General features: G+C 42.5%; 1 protein-coding gene across 1 annotated transcript in view; it reads right to left on the bottom strand.

Moving 5' to 3' along the window:
- DOCK5 (dedicator of cytokinesis 5) overlaps positions 1–16,405 on the bottom strand; it is a 181,877-nt gene that overhangs the window by 129,202 nt on the left and 36,270 nt on the right. Inside the window, exons 3-5 of the mRNA XM_035022587.1 lie at positions 7,703–7,743; positions 2,730–2,785; positions 1,986–2,082 (exon numbers count right to left, since the gene is read on the bottom strand). Coding sequence (XP_034878478.1) covers positions 1,986–2,082; positions 2,730–2,785; positions 7,703–7,743 — 194 coding nt within the window. The remainder of the gene's footprint in view (positions 1–1,985; positions 2,083–2,729; positions 2,786–7,702; positions 7,744–16,405) is intronic.

Below are 16,405 nucleotides of genomic sequence, written 5' to 3'. Positions count from 1 at the left end.
TTTCTTTCTTTCTTTCTTTCTTTCTTTCTTTCTTTCTTTCTTTCTTTTTTTTAAGATTTTATTTATTTATTTGACATGGGGGTGGGACGGGGGAGAGCAAGCACAAGCAGAGGGAGAAGCAGGCTCCCCCCTGAGCGAGGATACCCTGGAATCATGACCAGAGTGGAAGGCAGCCGCTTAACCGACTGAGCCACCCAGGTGCCCCAACATTACGACTTTCAAAATCTCATTTCCCAGTCCTTACTATCGGGTATGTTCTGCAACTCACCAATTTCCAGAGAGAATGCGTTAAGGAAGTTCTCCGTGTATATGCATTCCTCATCTATCAGACTTGTTGCATCTGCCGCTAACCAATCAATTAACCAGAACCAGAGAGTGCTTTCAACAAACATACCAGATGATCAATGTAGGCCAAAGGGCTGAAAACAGCGTGTCTGTCCTCATGATTTAAGAACTTACAGGTAGCTCTCTCCTCAATTACACATAAAGAGATCAAAAGATCACTTGCATTACAAGGCAGTATGCCCCAAGGGCCAGAAAATGGGCTCAGCAGTAAGTGTTCCTATGGTCCAGAAAGAAACATTATGGACTGCAGAGTTTAGAAGCTACATTATGAGTAAGAAAGAACTTGAATTAGGCCTTGAAAGATGGGCAGGCAGAGAAAAATCCCGTGCTTTTCCAGCAAACGGGTTGGTGATTTCTGCTGCTGTGATCAATCATGGGTAACAACAGCCCAGGATGGAAATGAAATCCTGCATTAACTCTTGGAAGGCATGCTAGAATGAGCTTCTGATTACTGTTTTTGGTACTAAGCGTCTATTGAGGAAGGTGTTCTCCATAAGTTATTAAGATTGACTTTTGAGCATTCAAATGAAGAATCAACACATGACTGAACGAAAACCTAGATAGGGCGCCTGGGTGGCTCAGCTGGTTAAGCGACTGCCTTCGGCTCAGGTCATGATCCTGGAGTCCCTGGATCGAGTCCCGCATCGGGCTCTCTGCTCGGCAGGGAGCCTGCTTCTGCCTCTGACCCTCCCCCCTCTCATGTGCTCTCTCTCTCTCTCTCATTCTGTCTCAAATAAATAAATAAAATCTTTAAAAAAAAAAAAAGAAAACCTAGATAAACAAAGTCACATAAAGGAAAGAGAATGGCTTCCAGACCATTGGGTCTAGTCTACTCCCTCGCTGCACTCATTCACACATCGAAGGAGAAAATATATCTTCTTCCTGGGAATTCCTGGTCAGCCGGGGAAGAAGCTTACAGACGCAGGACCTAGGGATGATTACTTACTTCCAAGTCCCCCAGGAAAGAGGGAACTTTAGAAAAAGGTGTTTGTGCATTCCAATGTCAAGGAAAGAGCGGCTGCCAGGAGACTTGGAGCGTTCCTGGCCTCTTGCAAGACAGCTGCCCAGGTGTTTTCACTCTGATAATATTAAAGGCCAGATCGACCTTTTCCTAATTGCAAACCTACACTCAACTTGTGATTATGGTTTATCATGGAGGGAACATGCTGGTTCCCGTGTCATTTCCCACTGAGCTGGTGTATCTTATTCGCGTTCTGAGGTCCAACCATCGTTGCAAGACACAGTTCTTTGAGCTGCCCCTGAAAAGAAAGACTCTTCAGACCACTGCTTAATACCACTCAAGTTGCAGAGTCTGTAAGATTCGCTGGCTAAAGTAAAGAATGCTGCCCTCCTGGGAGTCCTTGTGCGGCTGGGTAGTGAAACGCTGACAAATTCCTATTCACCGGGAGACACGTCAAGGCTAAGAGCTTGTCCCCATGTTTCTTCCACCATCCCATGTCATCAGTGACCCTACTCCAGGACAATGAGAATCCGCTGGTTATCAGCCCTTGTACGGTCCAGCTAACATACACCTTACTCCATGCAGAGAGCTAATGTGTTGCTGACACCTTGCAGCAGAACAGACAGGCCGAGAGCCCAGAAACAATGGACCAGCTTCAAGACCCGGGGGGAAAGCTCACCACATAGAGCTTCCGCCAGATGACAGCCCATTCTCGCAGTGTCGACGTGAGCTCCTGCACCAGCGGGAGCTCCCCAGGAATCACGGTCTCGTGCTGCCTAAAGAGAACCAGACAGATGCTCACTTTACTCTGAGCTGATCATCACTATTTTTCTTGACAGGGGTCATACTCCCCACGGCGCAAAGATGGGCGTGGGGCTGATCCGGCTGGAAATAAAAGGTACCCACTGTGGGGAAATGCATTGAGCAAACTTTATCACACCTAAGCCTGTGAGAAAAGAAGGGGCTTACCGATGCAACTCTCAAAATAAACCGCTCCTGCAACGGAACAAAGGCGTTGGCCCAGCCTGGACCACCCCATTTCACATCTCTACAGGAGCAATTCCCTGAGCCAGGCCGGCTTCAGTGACTCACGGCTGCCAAACTGGGGGCTCTCGGAGATCTTACCAGCGAGAGTGCCCCACATTTATGTGTACGTGAGCACACCCAGTGAGCAGGTAGCGCAAGAGGAAGGCGAAGGCCCTCCATTCATTCGTTGGTCTGTCTTTACTATCCTGGGGAAGGGTGCCAGAGAGGAGCAATTACAAAAGAAGGACTCACCTCAGGAAAAAAGTTTGTATTCACTTCTCTCACCCGTGAGAAGTGCAACTGACGAGATGAGAGCAATAATGTACACGAGAAACTCTTTAATGATAATTTGACACGTTCACCATTTTTGAGGGGTCTTTCCGGGGCTGGAACTTACCCTCGGTCTTCCACGGTTGCCTCCTTCAAATGGATGTACGTTTCAGGGAAAATCCCCTACAGAGAGAAGAACGTCGGTTATACAGCCATAAAAACCGCAGGGTAAAGAGCACAATTGGCATCGGGAATGAACGAGGCGGAGGCAGGATACCCAGAGCATCGCCAGAGTGTGCGCTCAGGCTCGCAGGCCCGACCACGCTGACTGTGCCTCCATGAAAGCATGGCTGGGAAAACGGAAGTTAAGATCGGGGTTCACAGAGCACGGGAGAAGTGCTTCGGAAGTGGACAAACATGTCCGGCTCCTAAAACCCTCCAGATCCTAATGCCAGGAGTTGCTGCCCTGAAGGGGTTTTGCATAATTAGTGACATGGAGGGCTATGTACTTAGTGGCCCATAAAATTATAGTGATTTTCCGAAACAATCCCTCCCCAGCACTTTCACTTAAACCAAATGCGCCCCGAATCAATTAGTACTAGTTATCTGGTTATTTTTAGTGCTTCCCAGTCTCAAATTGCTCTCCATTCTATGCTCTTAAGAGGCGATTCTACATCACTGTTGAGACGCTGCCCATGGGAAAACTAAGGCTCCATAAGGGCCTAAGAGAAAGACTGGAAACTGGTCGGTAGAAACTGAAGAAGTGAAGATCAGATCGAACCAACAGAAAGCAAGTCATGGATCTGAGTTTTCCTAAATGCTAACGGCTTCTGTTAACTGTGTGATACGCTCATCGATAAATAGAGAAACTGCCATCTGGAAAAGGCACTGCTGTTCTTTGTTTTAGGGTACTTCGCATGCCAGACCAGAAGAGGTAGGAGAAGAGCCTATTTACCAGGCACCACTGGTTCGACTGCTCCTAGCCCTGCACCTGTGGAGATCAGTGCGACCTGTAGACATTCTCTGTCGGGGCTGGCTGACTGTGGATCACTGTGTACCCAGTGATCCATTCAGAGACAGAAAATTAGTTAATTCCCACTGGGGTCAGTCTTGTGTCTGGCTTCGTGTACTATATTTATCTAATACTCTTCTTTCTCCATCTTAGCCCTTCGCCAATAAAACAGGAAACAGTAAGAAAATCTGAGATTGAGCTGCTCCCAGCCTTGGTGATGACAGGGTAGATCCTGCCACTGCCTGAGTCAAAAGCAAAATGACCATCCTTTCCTGCCTGGCAGGAAGAACCAAAAAAAAAGGGGGTAGGCATGGGGTGTGTAAGTAAGAAAGTACTATGCTGATCTGTTATTGATAAGACCCAGAACACAGAGAGGCAAGGTGACGCTGACCTCTTTCATTATAGGGGCAGGATTCAAAGTGATTTTGGAAAACTGATCAAATAATTAAACAAAAATTCAATGTACACGTAATTCCTGTTGAGCCTCTTTTCTGGTGTTCTGAAGCTCCAAATCTGTCCTTAGGGTGTCTAAGGAACTTTGGGTGTTTCTTCCTTCTGCTAAGCTGAGGTAAATGTCTTGTTGACTGCCACCTTGGTGGAGAACCAGACTTGATCATCCAGAACTCACCTTGAGGGCATGATGCTAAGTGACATAATCCAGGCACAGAAGGACAAATACTGTTACGATTCCACTTGCAGGGGGGATCTAGAGTACTCAAATCCATAGAGACAGAAAGTAGAATGGGGGTTGCCAGGGGTGGGGGAGGAATGGGCAGTGGACACTTGGTAAATGATGAACCACTCAAAGCAGTAGTTATAAGAAGCCACATCTGGAGGTTAAAATAAGATGTAACACTGCTTATCCCTGGGAATATCCTTGCAGAAGATTTTTCTCATCAAGAAGGTAAAGAAAGAATTAAGATTTTTGTGCATTCATAATCTGATGGCTGGTCTCCTCCTAATAATTGGGAGAAATCCAAGATAGAAGCATTTGAAATATAAACAATGTCTTAGGTTGTAACACCCAAGCAGATTACAAGCAGATAATTTATACTGAATGTACAGATATGATGACTTTCATTTTAAGAGAATATTTATTTTGTGGCATTACCTCCCTGTTATTTGTAAGCACCATCCTTCCATGATAACATATGTCCGCTTACATCCATTTAATTGCTCTAGTAAATCTGAGCCTTGTAGAATTTTCCTATGCCATTTGACACACAGAAAGGCAGGATAAACCTGAGGGATAGATTACTAATTTATAGCTTATCTCAATTTTGATTTTCCTTTCTCAATGCAACCTACTCACTTGAGAAAAAAAAAAATCAACTAATGATTCTCTAGATATTGCCCTTATCCACACTTCCACAATCCTGCCAGGATCAATAATCAATTTCTGCAAAGCTCCTGGCTTCTTCGATTCGCAAAACCACTAGCTCATTTTATCACCACTCTAAATGGCTAGGTCGGCTGATAAATGACACCAAAAATTTCCATTAAAATAATAGGCCTTTCAAATAGCTCCTCCCCTAAAGACAGGCAAACGCAGGATAACAGCATTAGGAGAGGATTTCAAATAGGCTGGATCTCTTAATGAAAGGGTGTCAAAGCTGAACATAATTCATGATGACTGAACTTGAATTCCCTTGATGTTGCCTGGAGCTCTCCACCAGGAAGATATTTCAACTTAAAAATCAACAACTAAACGTACCGTCCTCGTTCGTACTATCATTTCATTGAATTACAAAGTTGAATTATCAAGAACTAAAAGAAGTTCTTCCTGAGATAATTCTTCTTATGGGTGAGATTTAAAAAGTTTAAATAAGGGTTTTTAAGAAAATGAAAACAAAACAAAAAAAATTAAAAACACACCCAAGAGCACGCTACTTCCTTTTCAAAGCCAACAACAAGGCTTTAAGCTGGATAGATTCTGATCTATTAGGAGATCACAGGATGCCTTAGAAACCGAGGTCTTCTATGTGCAAAAAGGATCCTTACATACTGTAGCTCTCTGAAAGGGAAAAGTGTGGCGGGGGACCTTGTTCCAACATGATTCACAATCACCAGTTAAAAATCAAGAATTGTGTTTGTTCTTTAAGTTCGTGTGATCTTATCTGAGAATGGGGTTTTGTTCATTTTTTTAAGTTGACATGTTTTTTTAGCAGATTGAGAAGTGGCATGTCTTCCTGCTCTTTAATAAATTCAGAACTTCAAAACGGTTAACTCCAATCACGCTTCAAAATAAGTATCATTTCTATAATTATGAATAAAATAAACAAAGATAGGGCTAAACCCAAACCAAGAAGCAGGATCTATAAACCACATACAAAGATCCTAAAAGAAAGAAAGGCTTTTGTCTTACTACGCTCTCATTCATGCCAGAATGTCCCCATCGTCGGTCCCTATTTGAAGGCCTGGAGAAATTAAAGTCAGCAAGAGATTAAATCAAAGTAGTTAAGTTGGAAATGAAAACAGGTGGGAAAACAGAGGAATTGAAGTGTGGGCAGAAGAATTCAGCATCAGGATTTGGGGAGGGATAAAAGGACCAAAATTGTGGGAGGTGACCCTCACATGACAAGCAAACACCCCTTTATTTTGGAAGATTATTAAATTGTCAATGTTAACAAACGGTGTGTGTGGACACGTACATGTGCAAATAGTGACTTCAGAGCCAAATATATAGAAAGCTTGATCCAAATAGCGCTGGTTTCCAGTGACTACAACCTTGTAGAAAGGGGTTTTCTCTGGGCCCTGAGCAATTTCGATAGTTGTGTGCTCAGATTACTTTATCACATGCCATGCTTGAAAAATAAGAACTGTGGGGTTTGTTGGGTTCTTTTTCTTTTTTTCACTCACTTCTTGATAAATTCTAAAATGTTTCTCTGACCCCTCTCCTAATTAGCTATTTTGCATGTGAACTAACTGTGAAATACGATGGTCCTATCAGGTCCTATCAGGTCCTATCATCGTTGCTCTTTCAAAACAAAGTGCTGACCCGCATTGCTGCCCCAGAGTGCAGCGTCAAAGGAGAAGCCCTGACCTGACCTAAAACTAACTGAGGGCGCATTAACATAACTAACAGATTTTCTTTAGCTTGATGATGAGTAGTTTTGGCACTGGCCACAGGAACCTGCTAGGGTCAGTATTTTTCAAACTCTCTGCCCATGCTGCGATGCATTTTCATGGCAACCCAGTCCTCAACTATATACATAAAATATAATTTAAAATACATTAAAAGGGCGCCTGGGTGGCTCAGTTGGTTAAGCGACTGCCTTCGGCTCAGGTCATGATCCTGGAGTCCCGGGATCGAGTCCCGCGTCGGGCTCCCCGCTCGGCGGGGAGTCTGCTTCTCCCTCTGACCCTCCCCCCTTTCATGTGCTCTCTCTCTCTCTCTCTCATTCTCTCTCTTTCAAATAAATAAATAAATAAAATCTTTAAAAAAAATAAAATAAAATACATTAAAAAATATGTACCTCACACAGAAGTTTCATGAGACAGTATTTATCACGGCATTCCGTTTTCTTTTCTACTTTTCAGAATTTTGGTTTTTGGAAGATGTTGGTTAACAAGCCACAATGTTGATCTCATGATGTATTACTGGGGTTGGTTGTGAGGTTCACAGTTTCAAAACTACTATTCTGGCTTATCTATTTTATAATAAAGAATAGACTCAAGTAGAAATGGGTAGATGCTTTAGTTCTGGGATGTTAGCACGAGAGCTAAAGGACAAAGAAGAAGCACGGGTCCCCCCTGAAGGAGATAGCCGACAGTAACAATGTCACTGTGTCACCACCCTGCTGAGCTGGAGGAACAGGGAGCAACAAGCCTGCAAGGGCCCTACTTGGTGTGTGAATTCACCTCTGGCCTTTCTCCTTAAGTTGGCTGGTGGGAAATATGGTCCATGGGACTTGTGCTATTTTACTTTTACATTGAGGTCAGAGAATTTGTTTTCAGATCTAAAGAACAGCCATCCCAGAGAACACAAACTAGGTCTAGAGACAGCAAGGAGCAGAAAATGGGATCAGGTAGCATAACACAAAACTAGCAGACAGATTCAAATTTAAAAAGTAAACGATAAGCCATACCTTTTTAGATTTATTTTGGAGGGTATATCCTCTGTACCAACCTGCCGGGGAATAAGAAAACACAATCTTTTATGTTATCTGAGATAATATAAAGATATGAGCAATATGCATCCTCATATTCTATTGGAATACCTGGATGGCATCCAAGAGGCAATTAGCAGACTAATTAGAATATGAACATTTTAGTTGATTACACAATCAAAATTTACACAATCAAAATCCAGATCTATATTAGAGCTTTATTCTCTTCATAGGTAAAAGATTTAAAATTCACATAGAACTTCGCCTCATCTCTGCTCCTTTGAGAAAGGACAGAACAAAAAAACAAGACAGAAGGCAGCTCAACCTCTTAATACCTTAATACCTTAGACATTCAGTAAGCGTTTTTGCATGAATGAAGAAGGTCTTTTATCCATATATATATACATTCTACAAGTCACCCTATACTACTAAAATAAATACTTTAAAATAATTTATATAGTCTCTCTCTTATCTAAATTCTCAGCTGAAGCACCACTCTTCTGGAACAATTTTAAACTGGAATGGTAAATCTTACATATATAAATATTTGCACCTAACAGAGTTGAAATAAACAAATAATAAAAGAACATTTTAAACAATTCTTGGCAATGCTATTCACACCCCTGACAATAAAAAAATTTGTTGGCTTGATGAGGCTTTAAATAAAGCCTTTAACTTCTTTATAAAAATTTCAATAAATACACATACATCTATGGATGCTTTTCCACCCTCTATCTGATAAAGGGAGTACACAATTTAATTGATCCATAAACAGATAACTCATATTAAATATTTATTGAACACTCATTAGAAGTAATTTACTGTAATGATTTCCCTCATTCCCATGTCCATCAGGCATCAACTTGGTCATCTTGCCTAAGCAAACTGGCTATAAGTGGTACATATGTGTAAAACAGCCATCTACATACAGTGAGTAGATGCAAACTGTAATTAAAACTTAAGGCATCTGCCAATAGAGTTCTAGAACTATCTTGCAATTTGTTCTACATGAAATCATCCAGAAAGGAGAGATACAATCTGTTCTGGATATGTTATAAGAACAAAGTTGAATTTACCTTGATCATAAATTTAAGAATATTTTCACAAATTTTTAAACTGTCAGTATTCAAAATTTAAAGAATTTTGCTATTTTTTTGTTTTGTTTTGTTTTGTTTTACAGGAAAGAACAGGATACTATGCTGTGAAATCGTTCACAGTTTTCTATCAAGGCCCACGGTTGAGAAAAAGACATTCAAACAGGAAACACTGCTCCCAATTTCGGATGTCAAAGTGCACGAGAGAGCCAGGTGTAAGAACACCCAGCTAGACATCGCTAGCTGGTTCTGTGGCCACAGGAAAGTGTGTTTGCATGAATGACTGGTTTCAGGCTCATCCTGGGGCGGGGGAGGGGCAGGCAAGAGGAGGAACATGGTCTCTTCCAAGCAGTTTCCACGTCCCTGTGTCCTACAAAACCAAGATGCAACAGTTTGGACTTTGCTCCACTGTCACAGGGGAATTTCTCTGTCCTTGTGTAAACAGTATTTTTGCGCAGCCATTCATCACAGAATTATGCTTCCAAAACCTGTCATTTTTGTTATTTTTTTAAAATTAAAAAAAATTTTTTTTTTAAGATTTTAGTTATTTATTTGACAGAGAGAGACACAGCGAGAGAGGGAATACAAGCGGGGGAGTGGGAGAGGGAGAAGCAGGCCTCCCGCTGAGCAGGGAGCCCGATGTGGGGTTCGATCCCAGGACCCTGGGTTCATGACCTGAGCCGAAAGCAGACGCTTAACCATCTGAGCCACCCAGGCGCCCCCCGAAACCTGTCATTTTTGAAAAAAAAAATGTTTTTTTTCTTTACCTCCTAAGTCTCCTCTAGAATTGTGGTTTGTGTAAAACCCCTATCTAAAGGCACAAAATTACCACACTGAATTTGTAGGATGTTCATTTTGCTTGGCGTTAGGTACTAGCAGAATCGTGTCTATCTCTGGGGTTTTACTCATATGCTGTCAGGACCCCATAAATTCAATTGCTAATAACTGCAAGGGATACAAGCAAGAACCCAGTGTTCCAGTTGATCCCAATATTTAAGACAGGATAATTATAGCTAAATATGGTATGCTTTTAAGGCTTCCAAATGCGTCACGGTGCAGAGAGATAGTGAAGGCTCTATCAAACAAGCACCTACAACCAGTAAGGAGTGTGAACTGGGGGGAATCTCGGATGCTTTTTAAAATTAGTACATTATTAAAATGAAGAGAATAGTAGGGGATGGTGAGTCCAGAGGGCCAGTCTTACCCAGAGTTAGGTGAAATGTCAGTCTCAAAGAGTGAGTTTGCAAGCCCACAGATACATAGAACAGACTGGTTGGTGGTTGCCAGCGGCAGGGGTGGAGGTGAGGGCGAAATGGGTGAAGGGGGTCAAAGGGTTCAAAGGGTACAAACTTCTAGTTATAAAATGACGAAGTCATGGGGATGTAAAAGGTACATGATGGCAACCATAGTTAATAATACTGTGTTGCAGATTTGAAAGTTGCTAAGAGAGTAAGTCTTAAAACTGCTCATTATGAGGAAAAAGAATTTTGTAACTACATATGCTAATGTATGTTAACCAGACTTATTGTGATGAACATTTTGCAATAAACACAAATATCCAATCATTGGGGTGCCTGGGTGGCTCAATGGGTTGTTTAAGCATCTGCTTTCCGCTCAGGTCAAGATCTCAGGGTCCGGGGGGGGGCCCCCCCCCCCCCCCCACCACAAAAGGCAAATATTCAAGAGCATTCAGATCTTGAGTTTAAGCAAATGAGTGGCCATAAGTAATTCTTTGGGATAGGAAGACTGAAAAAAGGAAAGCATTGGGGGATGGGAGACAGAAGCAAGACATGTATCTTGGCCCTTCTCCTTCCTTTCCTGAACAACTGAGCCCTGAGCCATGAAGTGGGACAGGGCAACTTAGGCATCTGCAAGGGGGGTGGGGACGGCATCCATACAGGGGGCCAGACTGCCATGGCGTGTCAGAACCAGGCAGAACAAGGTGGGCATCCATGGGGGACAGGGGGTCCGCAGGAAGAGGGTGAAGAGACGGGCATCCACAACCACGACTTCAGGGCGAGGTGGGGGGGACGGTGGAATGACATGAGCTATCAGAGAGAGAACAGACTGAGGAGGGTGTCCATGTGGAAGGAGGTGTGGTCATGAAGATGGATTGATTACATGCTGAGGAACTGATGAAATAAGTAAATACATTAATCCTGGAAGCCAGGTTTCTTATTGTCATAGGAGAGAGTTACAAGAAAGGGAAAAAACTAGAATGAACCTGAGATGCTGGACTGGACTTGAAGGTACCCCTGTGTACGTATGACTCCTAAAATAGGTAGACAGGTCAAAATTAATAGATGTGTTAACCTGTATTTATACACAGATGCACATTATCCCTGGCTCTGCTGATACATACTGGTTCTTCTTCTTATTTTTTTTTTTTGACCCTGAGAAAGATGATGATGGAGAGCTCAGAAAAGAAGCCATGTAAGTGGCCGGGAGAGCAACCAGTCCTGGACGGAGCAGGAGGGCAGAGGACTCCATGGAGAACAAATCCAAGAAAGCAAGTGGAACCGCGAAATTGTCTCATTCGTCTGAACATATGAGAAGGAGGTAAACACTTCTGGATACGAAAAAGAAGTAGGTCCACAGAGAACCAAGAAAAGAATTAACACCTCTAGAAAAACATTATTCAAGCTAGGAAATAGAATGAAGGTACAGCTCATAGCATCTGCTACTTATACTACATAGACTCAGTAATCTAAATAATAACTTTGAAAAAATTATGATGTATCTATACTGGGAGGTCTCTATCAGACACAGACAGGTATATGCATGGCTGGCAGGAATTTTAAGAGAGCTAAATCCTTATCTTCCATTAGAAGCAGTTAATAAATGAAAATTGAAATATCAAGTAAAGAAGCACAATTCTTTAGAAATGAAAAAGCATATACCACAACAAAGGGCTGAAAGAGTTGAAAGTAGAATCAGAAACCAAGAGGAGGTGGGAAGAGATGGCTGTTTATCATAAACTTGACAGGAATGACTTGGCCTTTAAAATTATATGCATTTATGACAATGATAAATTTGAAAATGAAGACAAAAAATACAGCTAATAAGTCCTGATAAGCCAGGACTAGAAAAGGCAAAATTATAGAGAAAGAAAACAGATCAAGGCTGAGCTTGGTGTGAGGTTGGTACAGGGGACATGGGAGAATCTGGGGGTGCTGATAAAATTGTTCTCTATCTTGTAGTAGCATTTCAGATTGCATGCATTAGTCAAAACCTGTATGCTAAATAGGGTGAATTCAACTCAATGTAAATAATTTTTTTTTTCTAGATGAGATACCACTCTACAACCACTTGAATGGCTAGAGTTAAAAAGATGTTCTCTATGAAGAGTTGCTACAAATATGGGCAATTAGAATTCTCTCACATTGTTTGTAGCTACACATAAGATTAAACATACATGCACTATATGTTAATTAACAAAATTTAAATTAAAAAAAATATATATACATATGACCTATGACCTAGCAATATCCCCACTTCTAAGTATGCACCCAAGATCAGTAAAAACCAGGCACCCGGGTGGCTCAGTCTGTTAAGCGTCTGCCTTCGGCTCAGGTCATGACCCCACGGTCCTGGGATCGAGCCCCACATCGAGCTCCTTGCTCAGCGGGGAGTCTGCTTTTCCCTCTCCCTCTGCCCCTCCCCCTGCTCCTGCACTCTCTTTCCCTCTCTCTCAAATAAAAAAATTAAATAAAAAAAAGATCAGTAAAAACTTACATTCATAAAAATACTTTACAAGAATGTGAATCGAAGCTTTATTATTAGTAGTCAAAAACTGGAACCCATTGAAATGTCCATCAATAGGAGTATCGACAAACTGTGGTATATTCACATAATAGGGTATTACTCAGTGATGAAAAGGAATGAACTACTGTCATAAGCAACATCCTCGATGAACCTAAAAACATTACGTGGAATGAAAGAATCCAAAGACAACAGACATGCATAATTCCATTTATATAAAGTTGAAGAGCAGGAAAACCAATGCATGGTGACCTTCCTTGGAGCAGTAGTTGCTTTTGGGGGTGAGAATTGTGTAGAAGAATGCAACAGGGAGCTCTTTGGGGCAAGGGAAATGTTCTATAACTTGATTGGAGTATCAGGTACATGGGGTGCATTCATTTGTCAAAAGTCACTGAATACCTGAGTGCATTTTACTGTATATAAATTTTATTGCAATTTTTAAAAGCCATACAAAATTTTACACTATCATATAAGCATTACAAAGTAAGCCCTTCAAGGTGATACAGAATTCCATGATAGTGACATTGCTCAAATATTACTAAATGTTTTTGTCTGAAACTGCCTCTGAAACCAGAGTGAGCCATGTGTGAAAAATCACAGGCCCATTTCTCCATCATTTTTACTTTTTATTGTGCCTCCTTAAGACATTATCCCTATTCCCCCCTCACTTTACGTGCCAAAGCTAATCTGCAAATAGCAAAAACCGAGTTTTGCTATTTCCAAAAGATCAATCACAGATTGGAGATTCATTTACTCATTCAACAGAGAGATGCCAAGAGAGCAAGACGTACAGTGTCTCCATCCTTCTAAGTCTTGCTTTATCGTGGGAAGAAAAAAACCACATACCTGTAAACACCCAGCAAATAAACAAAGTCACTGCACAGGAGGCTAAAACATATTAAGGAAGGACAGTACTGTGGGAGAGGGATGGGCGGGGGTGGGGCTACTTTGGAAAGTGTGGTTAGAGACTCTTGGAGGAGCTACTGGAGCCAAGGGCTTACATCGCTAATGTGGTCATTCATTTATTATACATAAAAACACTGAACACCAGCGGGCCAGACCTTGTCTCCAAGGAGGAAGCAAACAGATCCATAAACAAATAATTGAATACAAAGGGCTCCTAATGGGCAGACTTGAAGACACTGGTGTACAAAGGGAGAATTATGAATATGCTAAAGACTCTGAAGGCAATTCCTAAGGGGGACTCAAGACTGTCTGAACCATAAAAGCATTATTTAGATGTGTAACTCATGGAGAGTTTTGTAAAAGCTCTCCTCGTTTCGCAGTCCCACAATAAATTAGTCCCACCCCCAGAACAATAAACCCTTTTTGTGTTGTCAAATATACATCAAATATACTATTTTAACTATTGTTAAGTGTTCAGTTCAGTGGCATTAAGTACATTCACAATATTGATACTGTTGACCTGCCAGGGATTAAAGGCAAGAAACAGACAGGGAGCCACTGTTTACATGCACCACGAAGTAGGGGAGGGGAAGGGCTGCCAGGGAGGATCCACAGAGGAAGAGCAGGTGCTAAATCCTGTTGTTTTTCCTTTAAGTGTCACTGGTCTGGCAGTTAATTAGGCCAAGGTCAAAGGTCCATCCCCTGTGGGCCAGGTAAACCCGTTGGGTTCCTCTGGCTGGTTCCCATGGCCAAAGCCTGCCCTCCCATCCCCAAGCGAATGTCCCTCAGAGAGATGGCTGAGGTCCCTCCAGGGAAGCTGGTGAGCAGAAACAGCTGGGTACAAACTCCTCAGAGGACAGACAGAAACAGCTCAGCTGTTGGAGCCTTGTCCTCCAACTATGGGATGCTCACTTTCCAAATGCACTGGGCAGTTAACTGGTGTTTTTACTTTTTGTTTTTTTTAACTTAAATTCAGTTAATTAATATAATGTATTATTAGTTTCACAGGTAGAGTTCAGTGATTCATCAGTTGTATATAACACCCAGTGCTCATTACATCACGTGCCCTCCTGAATGCCCATCACCCAGTTACCCTGTCCCTCCTCCGGTCCCCTCCAGCAGCCCTCAGTGTGCTTCCTATAGTTAAGAGTCTCTTATGATTTGTCTCCCTCTCTGATATCATCTTGTTTTATTTTTCCCTCCCTTCCCCTATGCTCCTCTGTTCTGTTTCTTAAATTCCACATGAGTGAAATCATATAATTGCCTTTCTCTGATTGACTTATTTTGCTAGCATAATACCCTCTAGTTCCACCCATGTCATTGCAAATGGCAAGATTTCTTTTTTTTTTTTGATGGCTGAGTAATATTCCATTGTAATATTCCACATCTTCTTTTTTTTGATTCTTTCTTTTTTTTTTTTTTTTAAAGATTTTATTTATTTATTTATTTGAGAGAGAGAATGAGAGAGAGAGAGCATGAGAGGGGGGAGGGTCAGAGGGAGAAGCAGACTCCCTGCCGAGCAGGAAGCCCGATGTAGGACTCGATTCTGGGACTCCAGGATCATGACCTGAGCCGAAGGCAGTCGCTTAACCAACTGAGCCACCCAGGCGCCCATTCCACATCTTGTTTATTCATTCATCTATCGATGGACATCTGGGTTCTTTCCATAGTTTGGCTATTGTGGACATTGCTGCTATAAACATTGGGGTGCAGGTGCCCCTTCGGATCATTACATTTGTATCTTTGGGGTAAACATCCAGCAGTGCAATTGCTGGGTCATAGGGTAGCTCTGTTTTTAACTTTTTGAGGAACCTCCCTACTGTTTTCCGGAGTGGCTGCACCAGCTTGCATGCCCACCAGCCTCACCAGTGCTTTTTGTTTGTTTGTTTTAAAGATTTGATTTATTTGATAGAGAGAGACACAGAGAGAGCAGGAACACAAGCAGGGGGAGTGGGAGAGGGAGAAGCAGGCTTCCCGCCGAGCAGGGAGCCCGATGTGGGACTCGATCCCAGGACCCTGGGATCACGACCCGAGCCGAAGGCAGACGCCCAACGACTGAGCCACCCAGGTGCCCCCCTCACCAGTGCTTTTGAAAATAAGTTCAAAGGCAGAAAGGAAAAGGATACAAAGATAGTAAAAGATGATTCTATTCTTTTATACCTTTTTGGTAAACAAATCAGTCTTCCCAGTCAAACATCTTAGCTCAGTTTTGTGCCTTTAGGACTCACAGATAGATGTTACAAGTGTGAGCTCCAAAAGAACTCAGACTTCCCCAAAGTCTAACACCCTTACTTAAAAATGAGGAAATACAGGCAAGGAATTGGAAAGGTTGTGCAAAGTCAACCAGGGACTTACTATCTAAGCTGGGAATGCAAACACAGGGCTCCTCCCACCGGGTTCATCACTGTTTGCCTTCCACCACCTGCCTCCTGGGCCATGCAGCATATGCGATTCTTGCTCAAGGCAAAGGCACTGCCTCTCATAGGAAGGAAGCTTAGCCATGGAATCCAACCAATATAAAACACCCATGCAGGCAAGCATGCCAAGTAAGTGGAAAAGCAAGAGATGAGGTTTCCATCTTTCATTTTATTTCTTGAGTGAACAGAAAAGAGGCCTGTTTTTTGGGGTGCCTGGAACATAGCAGGCAAGCCATAAACTTTAAATAACTTCATCAATGAGAAAGAGAAGGTCCTGTGAGCTGGTGGTCATGGACAGAACAGATGATGCGAGGGCTGCATGAAAAAATCTGCATCTCCAAAGCACGATCTGACAGCGAGGTCCCAGAGACCCTGTTCTCCCCCTGGGATCCCACGCCCACTGGGCAGAGCTGGGCCCTGCCCCGGAGGCCAGAATGTCCAGAGAAGAGGCGGCATTGCTCCTTATGAAGAGGATTCACCTGAAATGCACAGGCCTGGTTCTG

Source organism: Mirounga leonina, unplaced genomic scaffold (genome assembly GCF_011800145.1).
Source record: "Mirounga leonina isolate KUSES-001 unplaced genomic scaffold, KU_Mleo_1.0 Mir_176, whole genome shotgun sequence".
Taxonomy (NCBI): domain Eukaryota; kingdom Metazoa; phylum Chordata; class Mammalia; order Carnivora; family Phocidae; genus Mirounga; species Mirounga leonina.
This window is presented reverse-complemented; position numbering and strand designations above follow the sequence as displayed.